The 22,602-nt window shown below is 33.8% G+C and overlaps 2 protein-coding genes across 2 annotated transcripts; one reads left to right on the forward strand and one right to left on the reverse strand.

Annotated features, from left to right (window-relative positions):
• Positions 1-624: 624 nt before the first annotated feature.
• LOC140063010 (epithelial sodium channel subunit beta-like) lies at positions 625-7,324 on the reverse strand (the record flags this gene model as incomplete). Its single annotated transcript, XM_072109439.1, has 9 exons — positions 625-948; positions 3,014-3,089; positions 3,786-3,859; positions 4,193-4,250; positions 4,589-4,661; positions 5,002-5,203; positions 5,470-5,633; positions 6,230-6,342; positions 6,678-7,324. Coding segments are annotated over 9 exons (1,560 nt in total), but the record flags the coding sequence as incomplete, so codon positions are not given.
• A 3,795-nt stretch (positions 7,325-11,119) lies between these two features.
• On the forward strand, positions 11,120-15,982 carry LOC140062905 (epithelial sodium channel subunit alpha-like). Its single transcript, XM_072109293.1, has 9 exons — positions 11,120-11,171; positions 11,663-12,669; positions 13,142-13,245; positions 13,484-13,647; positions 13,941-14,145; positions 14,391-14,463; positions 14,926-15,057; positions 15,205-15,280; positions 15,785-15,982. Exons 2-9 carry the CDS (start codon positions 11,720-11,722, stop codon positions 15,941-15,943), a joined length of 1,863 nt encoding a protein of 620 aa, XP_071965394.1. The 5' UTR covers positions 11,120-11,171; positions 11,663-11,719; the 3' UTR covers positions 15,944-15,982.
• The last annotated feature ends 6,620 nt before the right edge of the window (positions 15,983-22,602 follow it).

Raw genomic sequence — 22,602 nt, forward strand, 5'->3', positions numbered from 1 at the left:
TTCATTTACTGTATAATAATAATATTGATTATAATATATTATAATATAATATAAATGATATCCCAATAGCGCCAACATGTAATTTATTCACATTAGACTAGCAATTTCATTACCGGAAAAGACTTTAGGCCTATTGTGATTCATTTTCATTCCGAACAAATTGAAGTAAACTTTAAATCAAATCTATAACTAGATCACATGCTGTCCGAGCAATCGTACTATATCATTAAAACACAATAGTTGTGACAAATAATGGATGGTGTTCTTTTGCAGGTCTGATTATTTTTCCAGAATCAAATAACAGTCCAATTGCTCCCCCGCCAATGATTGCTCATGGTAATGTCGTCCATCTTTAATTGCTTCTTTATTTTACATTAACAGGTAAATGCAAAATTAATAGCATTTACTTTCTCATTAAAAATACATTTAATCCTGTAGGCCTGTATACCTACCTACCTACTAATACAAATTAAACTTATTGTTTGGGTATAGTTTGTATATTAAATTACAACAATTGCCAAACGTGACAGTATTACTAACAAAGTACTGTCAACTCAGTTGTGTCGTGCTGTGCCTATACATTTTCATCAATGTCTCTACATGATAATAGCTATTTGAACGAAATGGAACATGTTTATTATTATTATCCAGTGATACGAATTGATGCATGATACCAAGAATAACATTATAAAAATATTACTCCTCGTTCTTTTTCATCAGGCAATGCTGAACTATAGTCTCTATTTCAAAACATTAAGATGCTGTACTATGAGTTATCTTTGGTTTCTTCGCACTTTATGCTGGTTCAATAGAATTCTTGCAGACTGATTTCTTACACGTCATCGCAATAAGATTCCAAAAGAAAATGATGAATTCAGTGATTGTCATGGCTGAAACACCGATGTACAAGCCAAGCAATCCTCCGACGCCACCAAGAAGGTTTTCAATCTGATGAAAAAATACTACGGTTAAAATAAATCCATAAAAACCAATTGATATACGCATCTGAATTGAAATGAAAATTTACATTAAAATCAAAACGTTGAGACCCGTTTAATGCTTTTACGTTAGATCTAATACGTTGGAACGAAATTACAAAATTACAAATGTAAAGTTCATTTTTCACTAGGCGGAATCGAAAGCGTCAGTATATCTGGAAAAGTAGCTCATCCAAGAGTATTAAAAAATATAGGAGCACATGGGCTTCTTTTCGAGGTTTTATAGCAGTCTATATTTAATTGTCTAACAATTTAATGCCATACAAATGTGTTTCTGATTTTTTTTTTAATGATCCACTCTTGTTTAGGCCTAGGCCTGATATTGTCAACCCTGTAAATATCGCTCTTTCAACAACAACAAAATTATTATTTTAAAAAAAATTGTATCCGTAGAGGTTCGAATCCACCCAATCTAGAGCAGAAAGCACTCAAACCTGAGCATTACCCGTTACGCCACAACGTACATGACTGAACAGCTGATAATAGTCTATTTATACGTGTATTACGCAATTCATCATTACGTCATAAGCATCATATTAACCTTTGTAAAACCAAAAATGACCAGTTGGCTCAGTCGCCTGAGCGTCGTGTTAACAACACGCATGTCGTGGGTTCGATTCCCACGCTGGCCGGTGGAATAGAGTTAATGCTATGCGAGCACCTGTGTTTGGGGTTCACAGATCAAACGTCCCCCTTTCCACCACACATCATGAGGCGACAATATCAATGCATCTGGTGATGTGCTGGAAACGACCCCAAAAGGCTGTGGCAGGGCCTTAGTGCTGAGGCAGGGAGAGCACATTTAACATCTTTTTTTTTATTTAATTTTTTTTCAACCTGTATTCGATCTCGTAAATTGTATGCTTGGCGCCCTCAACTTTAAAGAAATTAATAATTCTCTTCCTTACGTATTTAGAATGGAATTTATATTCATCGCAGAAGTACGAAGCGGTTTGGTATGCCGTGCGTTGTTATGCAAATGATTTTATACAGGTGTAGTGGGAAAGATGGTATTGTTAGTCTTTCGCAATCAACACGCCACACTGTTAAATTTTGATTTTATTAATCAGTGTGTTACTACATTGCTAGCGAAATATCCGATTCATGCAACATATTGTATTATAATATATTATAAATAATCGTTTATGGTATTTGGTGTGTATCCCAGAAAATGTTTTAAACAGATAGTTTGTCTCCGATGGTTTTTGTATGGGGTTAATGGGGAGTAAAATAAGACCAAATATGGAACATTTTCAATGATGCCGATGTCTAGACCAACTTCTAAACTTATATACTAATTCCGCCGCCGGGCTAGGCCTTAGGCATATACGAAGTCGATTTTTTAAAGTAGAAAACCCCACCTAACATTTTTAAAGTCGATCTGCATAGTTGGCATTTTAACATTATCATAATTATCATAGGTGATTATGTAATGAGTATAAGTGCAATTCTGGGAGTTAGCTTTATTTTCATTCTTTAGCTCTGTCCCAACCATGGCGGGCTAGCACTGGAGACTTCATATTTAATTTCATATTTCAATGAATAGGTGCACTTTCCGGGGACAAGCTCTATTGTCCTTGTGAGTCTTAGTTTGTTTCAAATCATGTAAAGTTTTTTTCGGCCGGGAACCTAGCAGCTCTATTTTTCAAATTGTCTTTGCTCATCCCCAACCATGGTGTGGGGTACTGAAGACTCTTATACGTTTTGTTTCAATAGATGTCATTTCCGGGGACCTTGCAGCTCTATTTTAAACAGTTTGGTATGCTGTGCGTTGTTATGCAAATGAGCTTATGCATTTGTAATGGTTTATTCGCAGTCAACACGCCACAATGAACATTTTTGATTTTGTTACAAATTCGCCTAGTGGAACATCGGTTAAGGAAAATTAAAGGAACAAAAGTAAGATTTATAAATATATAAATTAAAGGTAATTACACATGGAAATAACCTGGCTGGTATGATATTAACTCATATATAATCATTGTATTTCTTTTTTTATTTTCATTATACTTTACCGTGTACAAAGGTATTTGATCTAGTTTTTCCAAATTTAATTCTTCAAAGTATAATCTCAATCGCACCAGGTTCTTCCTGAAAGAGAACACATTGTTATTTATCCTTTTCTTTAAGTTAAACACAGTATTTGAATAGAATAATTGTTATTATAGCCTGAGTGCACAGAACAGTTAATATACACAACTGTGTGAAATAAGTAAATGAAATCTTTTTTTTTGGTATACCATATAGAATGTCAGAAAAATAATGAGGAAAATCGTTTTTCGGTATTTTTAAATTTTGGCCGATATAACACACACAAATACCTATTAACACAAACAAATACCTATATATATAGGGTATAGGGAAAAACCAATTTACGGTTTTTGTTAAATGGAGTTGTAAATCTTAGTTCTCTGAGTGCGTACACATAAACAGTGCAAAACCTTCCGATTCTCCCGATGTCATAAGATAGATTCTAACTGACTATCACAAGTCATCTGAAGAATAGGGCCAGCTGGAGAATGTGGCAAAACATAATATATTATACATATAATATAGGCCTATTCACGTTGGAGAATATACCACATTGGGGGGATGTTTCTGTACGCTAGCCTAGCCAGTTGACCACACCCTTTACAAACCACGCCCTAATACACATGAATAATAATTACCTTGATGTTTCGACATTCGTTAACATCCTAGTAGCATTCGGGTTAGTCCAGTTGACCACACCCTCTACAAACCACACTCTCTACAAACCACGCCCTGATACATGAATACAATAATTACCTTGATGTTTCGATATTCGTTAACATCCTAGCAGCATTCAGGTTAGTTGTTAACAGTCTAGAATATAGATGCTCCTTTAAAAAAAACCGAATAACTTATAAGATTTAAAAAAACACAAAATTAACAAGGCCTATACTGTTTATCATTCATTCATTCGTTCGTTCGTTCATTCATTCAATCTTTTATTTCGGAATCTCTGGTCCACAGAAAGTAAAATTACGTATTACGTATAAATTAATTAAAAATAAACAAGACAAGTACTAATTACTACTACTCATCTCGGGATGGCATTTCACCCGGAGAGCATCTTTGACTTATATAAGACGTTGTCTATAATCGTTGAGACTAAAACATTTATTAAGTTCAATCACTTTGTAGTTTGTTAGGTAAAGGTAAATTACAGTTACCTCATATCGTTCAGATGGCCAAAGTGACGTCGAGGTGGAAATGGCGTAAGTGGTGTCCCTTTAAGACAAACGATACAGAATTAATGGAATTGGAATAAAGATTACCGGTATTCAGTTTGGTATGCTAATACAATATTAGAATAAGTAAATGTAAATGAATCAGGGAAGGGTGTAATTTAACTCTTCCCTGATGTTATTTAAACAAAAATTAAAATTGTAGGCTTTTATGATAGTTTCTGTACCACATAATATGTTTACTGCTCGTTTTTTCTGATACCATCCACTTACTTTAATTAATATCAAATGGAATGGGACTGCTCATACTTGCTCAGAATAAAACTATATTGCATGCAAGTCATCATTTTGTTTGATATCCATAAGTGGATCATAACTTACGTGCAAGACAGTGGACAGTTGCATTCCAATTCGTCTTCTTCATACAGTTGCTCAACAAGTTGACGGCATATCTCTAAAATAAAATTGGTTATAGTTATTAAATAAAAGTTGAAAGTGATGATACATGATACAGTGCGTTACTGCGTATCTAGTTGCGCGGGGGACTTACGGCCAATATTTACACAGACGAGCGGTATCGGTAAGCGGAAAACCGCGTAGCTTATCCCATTGTAGAATGTGTATCTATCCTAAGCGGAAACTGCCCGTCAGCTCCGCATTGGTAAATAGAAATAAGGAATAATAACATAGATTCTATATTTGTATTACCGTCGTATTACGCAGTCATATTGAGTTGTCTATCTCTGGTGAATCAGCTTTAATCTGTAATTGTGTTTTTTCTTTCTTATTCTTACGTTGTTTTTGATCTAGAACACTGCACTGGTCTGCTTCAATCAGGATGTCGGTAACGCAACCACATTTGCCGTATAATTCCTGCTGTACACACGATTTGATACAAGCGGCTGTCGAGTAGTTAAACGAGCTTGATCTATATTGGGAGTCAGATCCATCTACAGTGCAGTTTCCATAAGGTTCTGGTAGACGGGATATAGCTGTCTGAAAGGTAAACATTTAAATAACTGCTGTCGTATAACGAATTTAGCAGCAAATTATTCGTCTCCAAATATGTTTTATGTTGTGTTATTATGTCTTAAGAAAGGGGACTCAGAACAAGCTAAAAACACTGACAACACTTGTAAATTTTCTTTCTAAGAAAATGAAACAAACTTCGTTTGCGGTGGAAGACATGCTTGCCCTATTGATGTTACTAATTATAATATTTCAGAGTGTACAGTAAGTAATATTTCTTGTTTCTTGTGTACCTGTCGTATGCCAATTGACGTAGCAGTCCCTGGGTTGGCAGTGATGCCATCGTCTTCCGGAAAAGGTTTAATGTCGGATGGATGAATCGATATTCTTACACCTGTTTCTGGAGAAAGAATTCCTACGTACTCAGGTTGCTCCAGAAACAGTGTCAGATGAAGACCTGATAAAAACAAATAACATAAGAAAATATAGAATAATGTCTCCAAGCATTGATTTAGTCTGGATAAAGCCAGTGTACCATTGTTTCTACTCTTCTCTTTAAAATAAGGCCAACAGCCATAAGTCGCGTGCTAAAACACATAGTGATACCTGACCGACAGACCGACAGACAGACCGTCAGACCGACAGACCGACCGACCGACATAGTGAACTATTATATTATATAGAGTCGCGTCCACGCTACTAAAAAACTCTTCATTTGCCGTTTTCAATGCTGGTGAACTTATTCAAATTGTATATTCATATTTCAAACAACGTACAATAGTACTTTCGATCTTGGTCGTAGAACTGGTAGCTTATAAGGTTAACATTTAACTAATTGCTGTTTTCAATGCTGGTGAACTTATTCAAATTGTATATTCATCTTCTAACTACTGCATATTATTTATAAATTTCAAACAACGTGCAATAGTACTTTCGATCTTGGTCGTAGAACTGGTAGCTATAAGGCTCTACCATTTACTGTAAGAGAATTTTTCACTATTATGTACCGTTCTACGTTTATAGTTTCTATTGAAATATGAAATCTTTATTTACCATACTGTGCTCCTGATTTACTTGTTTTTCTCAACGGATAAAAGTCAGTGTTCACGTCGTGGTTAAATGTGTAACAGTTACCGTAATGCTTATTCTGAAACTTGTGGAACTCTCTAAACAAAAACAAAAAACTTTTTTAAGGTAAAGTTAAGAGAGAAAGTCTGCACTGCCCGGCAACAATGCTGAAAAATCATTAAGAAAATACATACATTTACGCATGCGCATATGGGCCATGATTTCCTCTCGAAAAACATGCGCCACATGATATATTTTAAAGGTCACTAAATGTTAAGCTCTACTCTATCAAACTTTATGTGATAAAAAAGTGTGATGTGCCCATATATGGACATAATGATGTCATATCACTACCATATTTGGGTATATCACTGCCATATTTGAGCATATCACACTTTTTTTTGTCAAACTAGTTTGATAGTATTCAACTTACGTATAATTACAACTGCGTTTGTCGAATGTACACTGTATTATGAGGTCCTCGGCGTTATGACCCAGGTCACGTAGTTCTTCTTTCGTCAGTCTTGTAACCTCCAGTATATCACTGAAGTCGTCTGCCTTTGAATTGTCATAAAATCCCTGCCAGTCGTTTTCATCCGTCACGTCACCCCAGTCGTAATAATGATCGTATTCAAAGGTGAAATCAGAATCATAATAATAGTTGTCGTACCAATCAAATAGATTGTGGTAAGATGATAGGGAAGAAGACGACGATGATGATAAAGAGGAGGAGGAGGAGGAAGAAGAGGAGGAATAATTAGACGAAGAGGAAGAATAATTAGACGAAGAAGAGGAATATGACGTATCGTAGGACCAATCAAACCACCAGGAGTAATCGTAATCTCCACCTTCTATTCCACCATCGACTTCAAGAAGACCTTCGAATCGGGTTCCTGGCAAAGCAGATCTTCTTAATCGATTCATATTACAAATAGTGATGGCAGGGAAAGTCAAGTCGCTCTTTGACACCACTTGAATCTGCGTGATCGTCGGTCTTTTTAAGTAATCCGAGATCAAATAGTAGCCCTGGTAACCAGAGAGGGCGAACAGACCAAGGGTCAACAACAACCAGAAAATGCGCAGAAGAACATGTGATTTCTCTGCAATGTGCGCAATTCCATGCGCACTTGTCTTTCCAGCAAACTCATTGAATAGTTGGGTGTATGACGTCCGTTTGGGCCTATCTAGTTTGACCTCATTGGCATGTTCCACCACGGGTGCTGGTTCATATATCGGTACTGCATATCCCTCCGTGTTACCATGGATGATGACTGCTGGCTGCCTATGAGAAAACAAAACAATCATAAAGTAAATCATATGAAATTATCACCCGATTATTGATTTATTAATACTATTTGCAATTTATTACCATGATTAATGTTAGATTTTTAAAATAAAAGTTGAAATTTGAATTATTACTAGTAAATAATTATTTTTAGTAATAGTTTAAATAAAAATGTACTGCACTGGTGATTAATAAACTATTTATACATTTTTTCAATCATTATTTTATTAGTCTCGTTTTGTACAGTCATAATCACTATCCTAATTGTAATTCATAACTCCACTTTGTAACTACCATTGCCACCAACATTTTCAAAGTCTTATCAGCTCTCAGACATTCTCAATTTGTTGTCCTACCACGTGAAAATGTAATATAATTGCAAATCTTATTTTCATTACAGAATTCCCTTGAAACATATTGATTTCAATGTATTCGATAACTAATGAGATCATTAAAATTAATCCACAATTACAGTATTTGTATTTTTGGCATTAAATATTAATATGTACATTATGTTATCAATAATTGGAATTTAAAATACTAGTATTTCAAATAACCGAGAACGACATCTATATTATAACGGAATAACGTGTAATTGTACTTCTTTTCCTCTCCTATAACAATGTTTTGTATGAATATATACATTGCTAAGCGTTTGGCTATACTATGTTTAAAATGGCAATTTTCTGCGAAAAATCAGTTTGTCGATGTGACCGATTCTGTGTATTTCTACACTTCAGGCAGCCATGAGTAGCCAGTGCAATCATAAACAAATGATGCAATTTAGATATCACAGCCCCAAAGAATAGATTATCGTTGGCCCAAAAACACGTTGTTTCTTTCCTATTATTTTGACAAAATAGGTTATTTTTTTCAAAATATGTTTAGAAAAGGATGTTTATAAGAGTTACCACAGAAAAGAGAAATTATTATCAAAGTTAATCTCTGATTTAATAATAAGTTAGTGAAACAGTGTGGTGCGGACTTTTCCTGGTTTATTTAACAATAACACTTTCTTTATTTTTACACTTGTGCTAAATTGTAAATTTAAAATAATTAACCATAACATTTATTGCTACTGTACTTTTGTATCTTAAACTTGTGCGTCCATGACTTACATAACAAACACCAACTAAAGGATACATTTATACTTAAACTTGTGCGTCCATGACTTACATAACAAACTCCAACTAAAGGATACATTTATACTTAAGACCATACAAATTATAACATACTAACACATAACAGCATTTACAATATACACAGAAATAAAGAATACTAAATTGTTTTTAATTATAATAACGAATTAACTTACTGCATATCTGTCTGTCCTCCGTTAATAAACTCGTATCAACTTGTTGGAGTAAAAACACGTCTGCATTCGGTTACTGTCAATCCAAACAATTGCTTTATTTATCAATCTCACAATTGGTAAAGAGATTTATGTAAATGTCTTACATTTGTACTTAGCTTTTGTTTAATCCAGAATCAGTTAGTTACCATAACATTATCGACTGCTTGATCAGGGTCAGAAATATAACCAACTACAAAATTCCTTCATTACCTATATTAGGTCAGCCTTCGTTTCAGGAATCCTTTCATTTACAAACTCGTATTGTAATTACTCGATTGAGCGTTTTGAACATGGGCTATCAGAGTAAATATGATATCTTCGAGGAATTGGCCTGGCTTCTGGCTTTTCAGTCGCGTGCAAATGCGACTCTACAGCTCACTATGTCGATCGGTCGGTCGGTCGGTCGATAAACATTAATTCAAATTTGAGCACGTGACGACTGCAGCCATGTATATGGCCTTGTTAAAACATTAACACGATGTTGAACATACACATTTAGTTACACTGTTCCAATGATAGGCACATATTTAAGATTTGTTCCTTGAATATAATCCATCTTTCTTTCTGTCTTTCTTTCATTTTTCCTTTCTTTCTTGCTTCAATTTAAAGCCACATGGCATTGACACCTAATGTGTACACTTTAAGGTGCTTTGTGATCGATAGTGCCGACCAATATCACATTAACCCTTAATAGCGTCGATAATTTATCAAAGTCACATTTGTTTTTGGAGCATGTGTATTTAAATCAACAACCGATATCGATTGGTAATTATGATACAGAAAATGACCACTTACTATTGTAATTTTTTTTTAATGACACATTTTTGAGAGAAATTGTTACAATACTGCATTGCTAATAAACAATAACACTTACAAACTAAATCGATATACAAAGACGTGACAAAACACAAACTTAATTGTATTTTTACCAATTTCTACAAATGATAATATGAATAAAAAAATATTTAAAAAAATATGAAACACGCATTCATGTTTTCTCCTACCTTCTGAAATGTGAATAATAATGTTCTGGCAATTTGGTATTAGTTCATGAACTGTTTAAGTATGTGCTTATATATAAATTTACGTAAGGGCAAAATTCGGTAAATCGCGCCTTACTTCTAGAATTTTTACTCAATGGTATATAAAGTTGGTTCGTATTTTCGGTACTGATTTTAACCACCTGATGTAACCCTGTTTACTAATTAAATTAAGTTAGATAATTAGTTATTGACGATTAAAACGAATTTAGGTTCAACGATTTGCCCCAAATAGGGGTGTTTTCCGATCGTGGTATACACTGTCTAATGGATGTCCATCTTGAAAATTACCCGCCACATAAATGCGAGGAGGCTTCGCATTTTCCTATCACCTCCTACGATAATGGTTTTTAATAGCTGAAAACCGGTTGAACAGTTCGAGTACAGCATCATAATGGAAGGCAGTGGGATTAATGTTTTTTTTTACCACTTCTCATATCCTACTAAACTTATATCAATAATATCAAGACAATGTGATACTGTGTGTCACATGACATTATACAGTAGCCACTTTTTCAAGAACGTTATGTCGAAGATGCTGCAGAGACTCGACAATTTTAGCCATCCAATTTCACTCGAAACCGTTATGTTATGATCGAATATTACTGTATATCTTATGCATCGTTTGGTCATAGAAGCAAAATCTATTAGCAAATTGATTTCAGTATCCTCAAATTGGTTATACATTTCAGGAAAACACTCACTTTGCGTGTAAAATACACTAGTATGGTCTATAAAGAGGCAAGATAGTCATATTATTCGTTAAAAAAAATATATATATATATTATAAATAAAATGCTAATTAATGTTATATATTTGATTATTAGTATAGTAGGCCAAATGTTAAGGCATAGAAGGAATATACTGGGAGGTTTCTGATATCTTGATAAAATGGAAATTTCCATCGTTTTCAACAAATAATCAGATACAACACAGTTAAGTTGCTCCGTGGTGTATTGTTTACGAATATGTAAAATTGTATTCCATATTGGCTGATTTTTATTCAATGTTGAAAGTGGCGAAAGTGATAAGCGGCTTCGGTACTTATGACCTATCTTTTACTCATTATAAAGTCAATAATAATGAAATTGCATAGAATTCTTTTAGATGTCAATAAACCGAATGCGTAGCAACAAATGCGCGTTCGTTCAATCGTGTAGTGTTAATTCATCGATTTGTTTAGAAGAAAAAAAAGACGCAGATATTCAATTCCTATCCCTGTACTTTACAATGGATGTGTGCAATAATGTAAGTCGTTTTATTGTTATATTTTTTGCTTTTATTAGTTGCTTTTTTTTTTTAAGAATTCAGCTGCAGGCTTTTAATTACAATTCATTTATAAAGCATGTATTTTTTTTAATTGCTTTTTTGCGTACAGAGATTCTCGTACGACGGTATTATGGCTAGCGCCAATAGTTTCTTGTTGTTCGACATGAGACCGTGCGAGAAGTGGCAGATCACCGATAATTGATTGTGTGATATTCTTACTGGTCTGTTTTACCAATAATGATAAAAGAACATTCTTCGAGATATAATGTTATGAGTATGGAACGCCTCCTCTGCATGATAAATGTAAACTGGAGGCCTAATTGTTAAACTATATAACTAGAATGCAACAATTGAAGAATGTCCAGTTTATTTATGTATATTTATTATTTATTATGAATTTAAATTTTAATAAATGATCCGAACACACACAACAATAAGGGTTAAATTAAATTACAATTATCTATTCACAGTGTGTGGTTTCAATCTTATGTTTTTGATGATTTTCCACAATTCGACGTGATTTCAAAATGGCAGATAGTCCAAGTTCTAAACAACCCAACGAGACACTAAAAGAGATAATTGAAGATTTTGGTAATAACACAACAGCACATGGAATACCCCGGATTATCACCGCAACGAGCCTTTTACCAAAATTATTTTGGACTGTGCTGTGTCTGGTTGCGTTTTCTTTCTTTGCCTATCAATCTATAGAGATTCTCGAAGAATATCGCAGCTACCCAACTACAACGAAATTAGAATTAATACCAAAAAGTAAAGTTTCATTTCCCTCGGTGACTATCTGTAATATGAACCGTTTACGGAGATCAGCTTTAACAGGAACACGATTTGAAGAACTGGTTGACATTGATGGTGGTTTTGACAAGGATTACAACGACTGGTTTGCATCCGATGTGTTTGCTGACTCATCGTATGAATCGCAGAGTGTCGATGCTGAATCACAGCAACCTCTTAATTATTCAACCACGTCATCAAGTTTGTTGGATAACGGAACAGAACCAACTTTCCCATCATCCAACGGGGCAAGTGACAATGGTGGAGGTGACTACGGTGGTCCTTCTGGTGGTGGTCTTTCTGGTGGTGGTCCTTCTGGTGGTGGAAATGACTACGGTGGTCCTTCTGGTGGTGGAAATGACTACGGTGGTCCTTCTGGTGGGGATGGTGGTGGTTTTGGTGGTGGTGGAGATTATAACGGTGATTCTTCTTCTTCCTCTTATTACTCTTGGTATGACTTCAATTTCTTTCAATCGCTCAATTTTGTGTACGATGATTATTACAACTGGGGAAATATTGAAAACCCCAACGACTGGAGGGCAATTTACGATAATTCAGTAAGTCAGGATTATAGTGACGTGGTGAAAGCTCTTAACCCTACAAAAGAGGAACTAAGAGACCATGGCCACCAGGCAAGAGACTTTATACTGCAATGTACGTTTGATAAGAGAATGTGTAATTATACGTAAGTACAACAACTTTATCTTTTTTCCTTTTATAAAACAAAATACATTTCAACTATATTTCAACTCGCCACCATGACAAGTTTAGTTATTATTTGCTGTTTTTTTTTAATTTTTGTTATTACGTTTAGCAACAAACAAGGCCATATACATGGCTGCAGTCGTGTGCGCAAATTTGAGTTACTGTTTACTGATCGACCACTGACATAGTGAGCTATTGCCGCGTTTGCATGCGACTAAAAATATGTCGACATCGTTAACCCCAAAATAATAACTATCAACTCTGTTAACGATTTATCGAAACCAAATTTCAATTAGGTCTAAAATTGATTATTATTATTATTATTAGTGTTATTATTATTATTATTATTATTATTATTATTATTATTATTATTATTAGTGTTATTATTATTATTATTATTATTATTATTGGTGTTGGTGTTATTATTATTATTATTATTTATTTTGTTTCAGTGATTTTCTCCAGTTTCAAAATTTAGAATTTGGAAATTGCTATACATTTAACCACGGCACAGACGAGGTTTTACGACATACTAGTCAAACCGGCGCTCAGTTTGGTAACAATTTTTTTTATCTTATTTTCTTTATTCAACAACTAATAATGCCATTTAAATTTAAAGTATATTTCATTAAATATTGTGTGTTGTTTAACATCATAAAGTAGTTCTGTGAAAAGTACGCTGTTTATAAGAGATATGCATTTCTTGATTACTATACGAAACGACCTATTACTAAATAGTAATAATAAAGCATCACAATCGATTTATTTCAAAATTGTTTTTTTTATGGCATTAGGACTGCACTTGACATTGTTAATCGAACAACCAGAATATGTTGGAATTCTGTCACATGATGTTGGTGCTCGGGTTTCTGTTCACGCACCAAACATTGCGCCTCATCCGGAAGACACTGGGATTGCTATTGAGACGGGAACATCTACATCGATTGGTTTACGACAAGTAAGTAGTTTAGCCTACATATATTACTAACAGTTTGTGATTTTTAGACAACTTTACTTTGAAATGACCAAACGCAGGTAGCAGGGGTTATAACAACACACTTCGGAGGAACAAGTTATGTGAGTGCAAGTATATATCCTATGGCTTAGAAAAGATTGAGTAAAGATGGTTTCACACTATTTCTATAAGTATTACAATATAATAATATAATTGAATATGTATTTTTAGATCGGTCAAAGTTATAATCAATTCTTTCATTTTTTTTTAATCTTTCCACCAATATATTTATATAGAATGAAATAACTCGACTAAATGGAAATTACGGAAATTGTTCCGACGAGCAAGACAAAAATGAAGAAGAAGGCATGTACTACTATGACTATTCCTATCCGTCATGTAAGAAGTTTTGTCTACAGAACGAACTTGAAGAGAATTGTGGATGTGTTTCTGATATATACATCGATGCACCAAAATGTGACTTTCTAAACAAAACACAGCGTGGGTATTATGTAATTTTACACTATAAATTCAGAGATTCATTCAACATTTATTTAGAAACAGTTCAAGAAATAAAAGAAGCGTGCATTTACAATAACTTAAATGGTAACAATAAATAGGAACTGTTTTAGGGATCGGAAAAAGAAGTAAAAGAACTTGTCTAATACCAACCCCTAAACAAAAAATTAAAGCATAAATCAAAACATGAAAGTTTAAAATCAAATGTATTTTCTTTTCTGCTTCAGAGAAATGCCAGCAATTGATTGAAACTCTTGCAACTGAAGATAAACTAGATTGTAACTGTCCCCTGCGATGCACGTGAGTTACCTCCAGTTTAGTTCTCTTTATTGTAAATTGTTTTTTAATTTTGTTTGTAAATATGTCTTTTAGACAAAAATGATAGTAATCATGTTATAAATTGATCAAATTACGTCAGCCTTAAGCTCTGTGTACACTATCAAACTAGTTTGACAAAAAAAAAAAGTGTGATGTGCCAAATGGTAGTGATATGCTTAACATGGTAGTGATATGACATCATTCGGATGTCCATATATGGGTACATCACATTGTTTTGTCACATAAAGTTTGATAGTGTAGACAGAGTTTTAAAACTTGAATCTGATATACAGCATTGCCCCACGCTTGCAACGTGCATGTAATAGTGAATTATAGACTCGTAACTTACCCTACTACTGGATATATATTGGCTACTATCCCTTATATCTTTGCTTTCTATATTTTTTTTTTAAATTGGAGAATCACTGTATATTTAAATTATAGAGAAGTAAGCTATTACACTTCGATATCAACATCTCTGTGGCCGTCTGAGCGTTATCAAGACCATTTGTACAGCAGAGTGAAGGATGAAAATACTAAAGTATCAAATATTTTGGACAGTTTTGAAAAAACAAGGTAGTTGAATGGTTGTTAACGGCAATATTAAACGGGAAAATAAATATAAAAATACTTTAGATGCAAAATATACAGAATATAACTATCCTATGATAGGAAACAACACAATACATTAACTGATTAACTGATTGACTGATTTTTTCACAGAAAAAATTTACTTCGCGTCAAAATCTTCTTTGAAGAGTTAAACTTCCAATCTATAAATGAAGTACCGATTTATAGCGTAAGTTCCATTACTCAATATTATTTTATGAATTAATATGGTATTGATCAATAATTATTTTCAAAATAAATAGATTCTCCATAAATAGTAAAATTACCAAAAATAGATTTTGAATTTGTATTTCTCAATTGCTTTCACTAAAATAATGATGCAATCCAAGCAGCGTTCAATTCGTTTAATTATCTATATTAATTATACACTTTTTTTAATGCATTTGTTCAGCTGTTATAGGACTACTATTGATAATTATGCAGACCTCTTGTAGTATATAACTAAATTATATCTTTCTATGTTTTTTTTATGTTGTTAATAAAATTTAGATGTTCATTTAATAATTGTCTGAAACATTATTAAAGGGTTATCCTCTGCTAAACCATAACAGTTATAATTATTTAGTATCTATATGATTTTGTTAATTTCAAACTATAATGTATTGCATTGTGTATATTATGGATGGCAATACATATTAGAAACACGCAAACATTGGCCTTTTCTTATTTTCAGACTGCTTCGCTTCTTGGTTCACTTGGCGGTCTCCTTGGTCTTTATATCGGCTTGTCCACGATCACAATGGTTGAGATCATCATCTTGTTTATCGACATTATACGATTCACGTGTAGAAAGATGTTTTGCAGAAACAGAGTTATGGCTTTTCAAAATTGATTAAATAACTATAGGTAGTAACAATGAGCCAAAATTAGTAAGTACCTATAGTACATTTTTTACTTAATGTTGATGACTTGGATATTTACTGTGAAGCTTGTCGAAGAACAGAGAAAACATATGCCTACTGTATTTAGATATGTTTGTTAAATTCACATTCAGAGATGGGTGTGGTATCAAGATGGGTGTGGTATCAAGATGGGTGTGGTATTAAGATGGGTGTGGTATCAAGATGGGTGTGGTATCAAGATGGGTGTGGTATTAAGATGGGTGTGGTATCAAGATGGGTGTGGTATCAAGATGGTCTCCTCTATAATATCTCCCCTAATTGGGATTTAGTCGGAATTACTGTTTCTTAATGTTTTTATGTTAGTATTCCTTTCTTCTTTTTTGGGCTTTAAGCTAAACTGTTATACGTATGAAACGACATGTGTGACAAAATGCTTATCTTTTTACTAATATCAAACAGTTGAATCGCCGTCTAGAAACTAAGAGGTATAACAATAAACACTCAAAGTAATCAATTATACAATCAATTATTATTTACTATAATTGTTTGCTGTTATTTTCTTTATATTATTAAGGTTCAAATAATGTATTGATTATCTTCTAAGAACAAAGGAATACACTTGACATGATAGGTAATACATTCCAAATGATCAATATTAAGATCAATAGAATTGCGTGTGTTTAAATTAACGATAGTTTATAGATTAACATAGGTCAGTCAAAACTCAATATTACGTCAAATGGTACTCATAATCAATAACAGAATAATACGTTTGAACGGGATATCGATGTGTTCTTTAAATACATGCATTACAAGTTATTAGATATATTCGGAGTGAAAATAATGATATCGCTATTTAAAGCTCTGTTTATACACTATCAAACTAGTTTGACAAGATATGGTAGTGATATGCCCAAATATGGTAGTGATATGACGTCCATATATGGGCACATCACATTTGTTGTCACATAGTTTGATAGTGTAGACAGAGCTTAAGATGTTTGAACAAACAAAATCCACTAATCTACTAGCTTATTTTTCCACTGAACGAATATTCTGTTTGTCTATTTATGGAGTCATCATGATCGTGAGAATAAATCAGAATCATGACGTAGTTTTTTTTTTATTGTATATTGTAAATATTATTTATTATTTACTTTTAAAGGTGTATTGTTCCCCCAAAAACATGAAAAATCAAGGGTACTAAAATCAGATTTTAACTAGACCATTTTATTGTTTTAACAAGTCACATTTCATTAGAAAATGGCCGCCAATTTTGCTTTAGATTACAGTTTTTCAGGTAAATTTGTTTTCGGTCCAATTTTAGGTCAAGGTGAATAACTATTATGTGACATATTCAACCAAAAAAAAAGAAGAAATAAAATATTGAACAATGAAGAACAATATCTTTAAATGAAAATAATTAACTAATAGAAATAGGACATTCAAATACCCAGAATGTATATAGAATTAAATTTGATTTCTGAATGATATACTTATTGTATATAATACTTATATATACTTATACACACTTATATATACTTAGTGTATATACTTATATATACTTATTGTATATAATACTTATATATACTTATACACACTTATATATACTTAGTGTATATACTTTTATATACTTATTGTATATAATACTTATATATACTTATTGATATAATATATACTTATATATACTTATACACACTTATATATACTTAGTGTATATCCTTATATATACTTATTGATATAATATATATACTTATATGTACTTATTGATATGCTATATATACTTATACTTATATATATTTATATGACATATAGAAATGCAAGATCTTCAATATTGTAACATATCGTAAAGGTTTTGTAGTGAAACAAATACGATATTATTTATTGGAATATATTATAAATATTGACCATTAAATTTGTAAATATAGATATTTTTAATATTAAAAACAATGAATTCCAAATAATATAATGAGCAAAATAAGGCTGAATACAATAATAAAAATGTTTTGGATTTTTTTGGATTATACTTATACTATCGAATGAAACAAGTAAAATTACGATATAATATTATTTTTATGCTTTAAAATATATTTTGTATAGGTTTTACACATTCTTATATTGGTCCAATGTTACATTTCTGGAATTATCCGTTGACGTAAAAAAATATCAAAATCTATGACGTCAAATAACCTTCTGAATTTGATTATGCAAATAAGTATGATACCATCATGCTAAAAACACTATTTTTTGTTATTGCTCTTTTTATTTATGAATGCTTATCATGTAGGCCTAATACCTCCATGGATTCAAGTAACACATGCTTACCATGTAGGCCTAATACCTCCATGCAGGGAGTTGCAACTCCCTGCTCCATGGATTCAAGTAACACATGCTTACTATGTAGGCCTAATACCTCCATGGATTCAAGTAACACATTTAATTAGGCTTATTGTATTCTTATTAATAGGTCATATTAGTTCATTGAAATATAGAAAGTAAGTATTTATTGAAATAACATAAAAATAATTGTCGATAGGTTGCAAATAACTAATAACTAATAATGTACAGTTGATAGATTTTATTAAAACATGCCACGTGTAAATCATTATTGATGCTAGTACTATTTTGTATTAAAACATGCCACGTGTAAATCATTATTGATGCTAGTACTGTTTTGTTTTAAAGAAGACTGCGGATTCGAATTATAGATTTATGTCGATATTTGTCATAAACATTACTGCAAACTGAAAATAATGACAGTAAACACTAAAACAAAATGTTTTATTTGTCTATCCACTTTTCGCTCCAACTTTGCTGATAGATTCTGGAATCGATGAATGCAGAAGAATATTAAGCCTTTATCTACTTATCCCCTCAATGTAAAGTCAATACTGTAGAATGCTTGGCATGCTTTCGATACTAATGAATCCATGCAAGCAGCTTGAATGTTCGTTCAAACGTAATAACATCAATAGCGTTGTTCTTGCGAGAGAAAAAAACTCGACGCGCACTTGGTCAGCCTTGCTGTTGTTACATATAGTAGGCATGTTAAGGTGCATATTTTAGGCAAATCCTTCAAATTGTGATAATATTTTAAAACTTTGCACAGTTATTCATTAGGGTGTCAAAAACATGAAATGGAAGGGTTGCACAAAATTTAGTCAGGGGAAAGCCGCCATTTTGGATTTCAAAATGGCGGACCCTAAATTTTCACTTTTCAGGTATATCTCTGCTAAAAAGGCACCTAGAGTTCTGATTTTAGGTGCAAATTATATGGTAGTGGGGTCACCAAACATATTGGTATAACTAACATTTTGATTGCATGGCGGCCATGTTTGATTTCAAAATGGCGGACCCCAAATTTTCACTTTTCAGGTATATCTCTGCTAAAAAGGCACCTAGAGTTCTGATTTTAGGTGCAAATTATATGGTAGTGGGGTCACCAAACATATTGGTATAACTAACATTTTGATTGCATGGCGGCCATGTTTGATTTCAAAATGGCGGACCCCAAATTTTCACTTTTCAGGTATATCTCTGCTAAAAAGGCACCTAGAGTTCTGATTTTAGGTGCAAATTATATAGTAATGGGGTCACCAAATATATTGGTATAACTAACATTTTGATTGCATGGCGGCCATGTTGGATTTCAAAATGGCGGACTTCAAATTTTCACTTTTCAGGTATATCTCTGCTAAAAAGCCACCTAGAGTTCTGATTTTAGGTGCAAATTATATGGTAATGGGTCACCAAACATATTGGTATAACGTCTTTGATTGCATTGCCGCCGGCGGCCATTTTGAACGTAGCTCAAACTGTACTGGCTTTACACTATTTGTTTATGTTTATAGTTACATGCATTTAACATGGACACTTATTGTAGGTCACATTTTCCCTGGCAACCACACAGCTCTGTACATCGTAAATCACTCTTTCTGCATTTACAGCGTCCAAGATCACAGTCGGTGTGTCCACAGCGAATTAAAACCTTTGTGACATCTGAGAGTGTGGAGCAATGTGGCGCAGTGGTTAGAGCATTGGACTTGCAATCAAGAGGTTGCTGGTTCAAGCTGGTTACTGCAGTGTTGAGTCCTTAAGCAAGATTCTTTATCCACATTGTTTCTCCCCACCCAGATGATAGAAATGGGTACCGGTATGTAAAAAGTACTGGGAAGGTAAATCAGACTTGTTTGTGCGGGAGGAGTGGCGTACCCCCACAAACATACACACTTAGTGGAGTCTGGCTCAAACGCTAAAGAAATGGAGATGGGCACCACAGCCATTATCATTAGCTTAGGTCTCGACACTTTACCTTACAGACAATGACATCCTATCGAAAACTGAAGTCATTCATGGCATCTTTTTCCAAGTCTCGTTAAATGTAGCTTTACCTTTTCCTTGAACAGATGAAGTTGTATCACATTCACAACCGCTAAAGGAATGAAAGAACAAGTAAGCGGCTGATGCTTGTGGTCCAAGAGAAGAAACAATCTCGTGTATTGGGATGTGCTTCCCCACTCCAAACTTGATCCAAAGCTCGTGGATCCTAGGTATTCTGTGGAAAGCTGACAATGCAATAACAATAACATCACTGTCTACAGTCTTGACAAGAATGCGCGGAAAAATTTCAGCGGCATGTTTAACATGAACAAACATACATTCATCTGCCTCTATGTTACATGGCATCAGCAGTTGTATATTTACAGTCTGGTTTGTTGCAGCTCTGTCTCCTAGAGACCCTACAAACATTCCGTGATTTGTGTCAACTTCGATCAGTGACACGACTAGATTTGTTTTTCGATAGATACTTTAATGACAGTTTAAAGTCTGGTATGCGTTCCAACCGCGTTTCTGGTGTAAGGAGGGTCGTTAAAGCCAGCGGGAGCATGCCCAACAATTGGACCACATTTTTTAGATTTGATGACAACAAATCAGAGTTGTTTTCATTTATTGTAACTGAAGTAGTAGAGAACATTGGCACAAATCACGGAATGTTTGTAGGGTCTTTGGGAGACAGAGCTGTAACAAACCAGTAAATATACAATCGCTAATGCCATGTAACATAGCCGCTGAAATTTTCCACGCATTGTCAAGACTGTACACAGTGTTGTCAGCTTTCCACAGAATACCTGGCATCCACGAGCTTCTGATTGAGTTTGGAGTGGGGAAGCACTTGAAGGCCATCCCAATACACGAGATTGCTTCTTCTCTTGGATCACAAGCATCAGCCGCTTACTTGTTCTTTCATACCATTAGCGGTTGTGATAGAACTTCATCTGTTTAAGGAAAAGGTAAAGCTACATTTAACGAGACTTTGAAAAAGATGCCATGTAGGACTCCAGTTTTTGAGAGGATGTCATTGTCTGTAGGGCATGTTAGTGAAACAGACACAGATTATCTAGAACAGTTTGTTGTAACTATGTCTACTGCAGAACATTTAATGATGCAATACGATATCTTTTTACAACAAGAGAAAGACTATTGAAAATATCCCCCAACATCTGCGGCATTAAGAGAACATGTGAAATGGAAACCAGGAAGTGGTACGACTGTCTAGATGCATTCAGGGTTGAACAGGACCTAGCGAACTGGGGATAGAGGAAGGACGGCAACAAATTTAGTCCAGCTTGGAGTTCATATCTTGGAGAACTTTCAGATGTCACAAAGGTTTTAATTCGCCTTGGACACACCAACTGTGATCTTGGATGCTGTAAATGCAGAAAGAGTGATTTACGATGTACAGAGCTGTGTGGTTGCCAGGGAAAATGTGACCTACAATAAGTGTCCGTGTTAAATGCATGTAATTATGAACATAAACAAATAGTGTAAAGCCAGTACGGGTTGAGCTACATTCAAAATGGCCGCCATGCAATCAATGACGTTATACTAATATGTTTGTTGACCTCAATACTATATTATACTTTGTACCTAAAATTATAACTGTAGGTACCGTACTGAAACATTTTGAGTTCGCCATTTTGAAATTCAAAATGACCGCCATGCAATAAAAATGTCAGTTAAATACCAATATGTTTGGTTACCTATTACCATATAATTGGCACCTAAAATCAGAACTCTGTGTACCTTTTTAGCAGAGATACCTGAAAAGTAAAAATTTAAAGTCCGCCATTTTGAAATCCAAAATGGCCGCCGTGCAATCAAAATGTTAGTTATACCAATATGTTTGGTGACCCCATTAACATATAATTTGCACCTAAAATCAGAACTCTAGTTGCCTTTTTAGCAGAGATATACCTGAAAAATGGAAATTTGAAATCCGCCATTTTGAAATCCAACATGGCCGTCATGGAATCAAAATGTTAGTTATACCAGTATGTTTGGTGACCCCATTACCATATAATTTGCACCTAAAATCAGAACTCTAGGTGCCTCTTTAGCAGAGAAATACCTAAAAAGTGAAAATTTGAAGTCCGCCATTTTGAAATCCAAAATGGCCGCCATGCAATTAAAATGTTAGTTATACCAATATGTTGGGTGACCCCATTACCATATAATTTGCACCTAAATTCAGAACTCTAGGTGCCTATTTAGCAGAGATATACCTGAAAAGTGAACAATTTGGGTCCGCCATTTTGAAATCCAAAATGGCGGCTTTCCCCTGACCAAATTTTGTGCAACCCTTCCATTT

The sequence above is a fragment of the Antedon mediterranea genome, chromosome 11 (assembly GCF_964355755.1).
Source record: "Antedon mediterranea chromosome 11, ecAntMedi1.1, whole genome shotgun sequence".
NCBI classification, from domain to species: Eukaryota; Metazoa; Echinodermata; class Crinoidea; order Comatulida; family Antedonidae; genus Antedon; species Antedon mediterranea.

Bases quoted from the DNA above. Each gene is read 5' to 3' on its own strand.
- LOC140062905 (XM_072109293.1), top strand. From the start codon at position 11,720: ATGGCAGATAGTCCAAGTTCTAAACAACCCAACGAGACACTAAAAGAG. The intron at 13,246-13,483 runs GTAACAATTTTT...TTATGGCATTAG, and splicing joins TCAAACCGGCGCTCAGTTTG to GACTGCACTTGACATTGTTA. The intron at 14,146-14,390 runs GTGGGTATTATG...TTTCTGCTTCAG, and splicing joins CTTTCTAAACAAAACACAGC to AGAAATGCCAGCAATTGATT.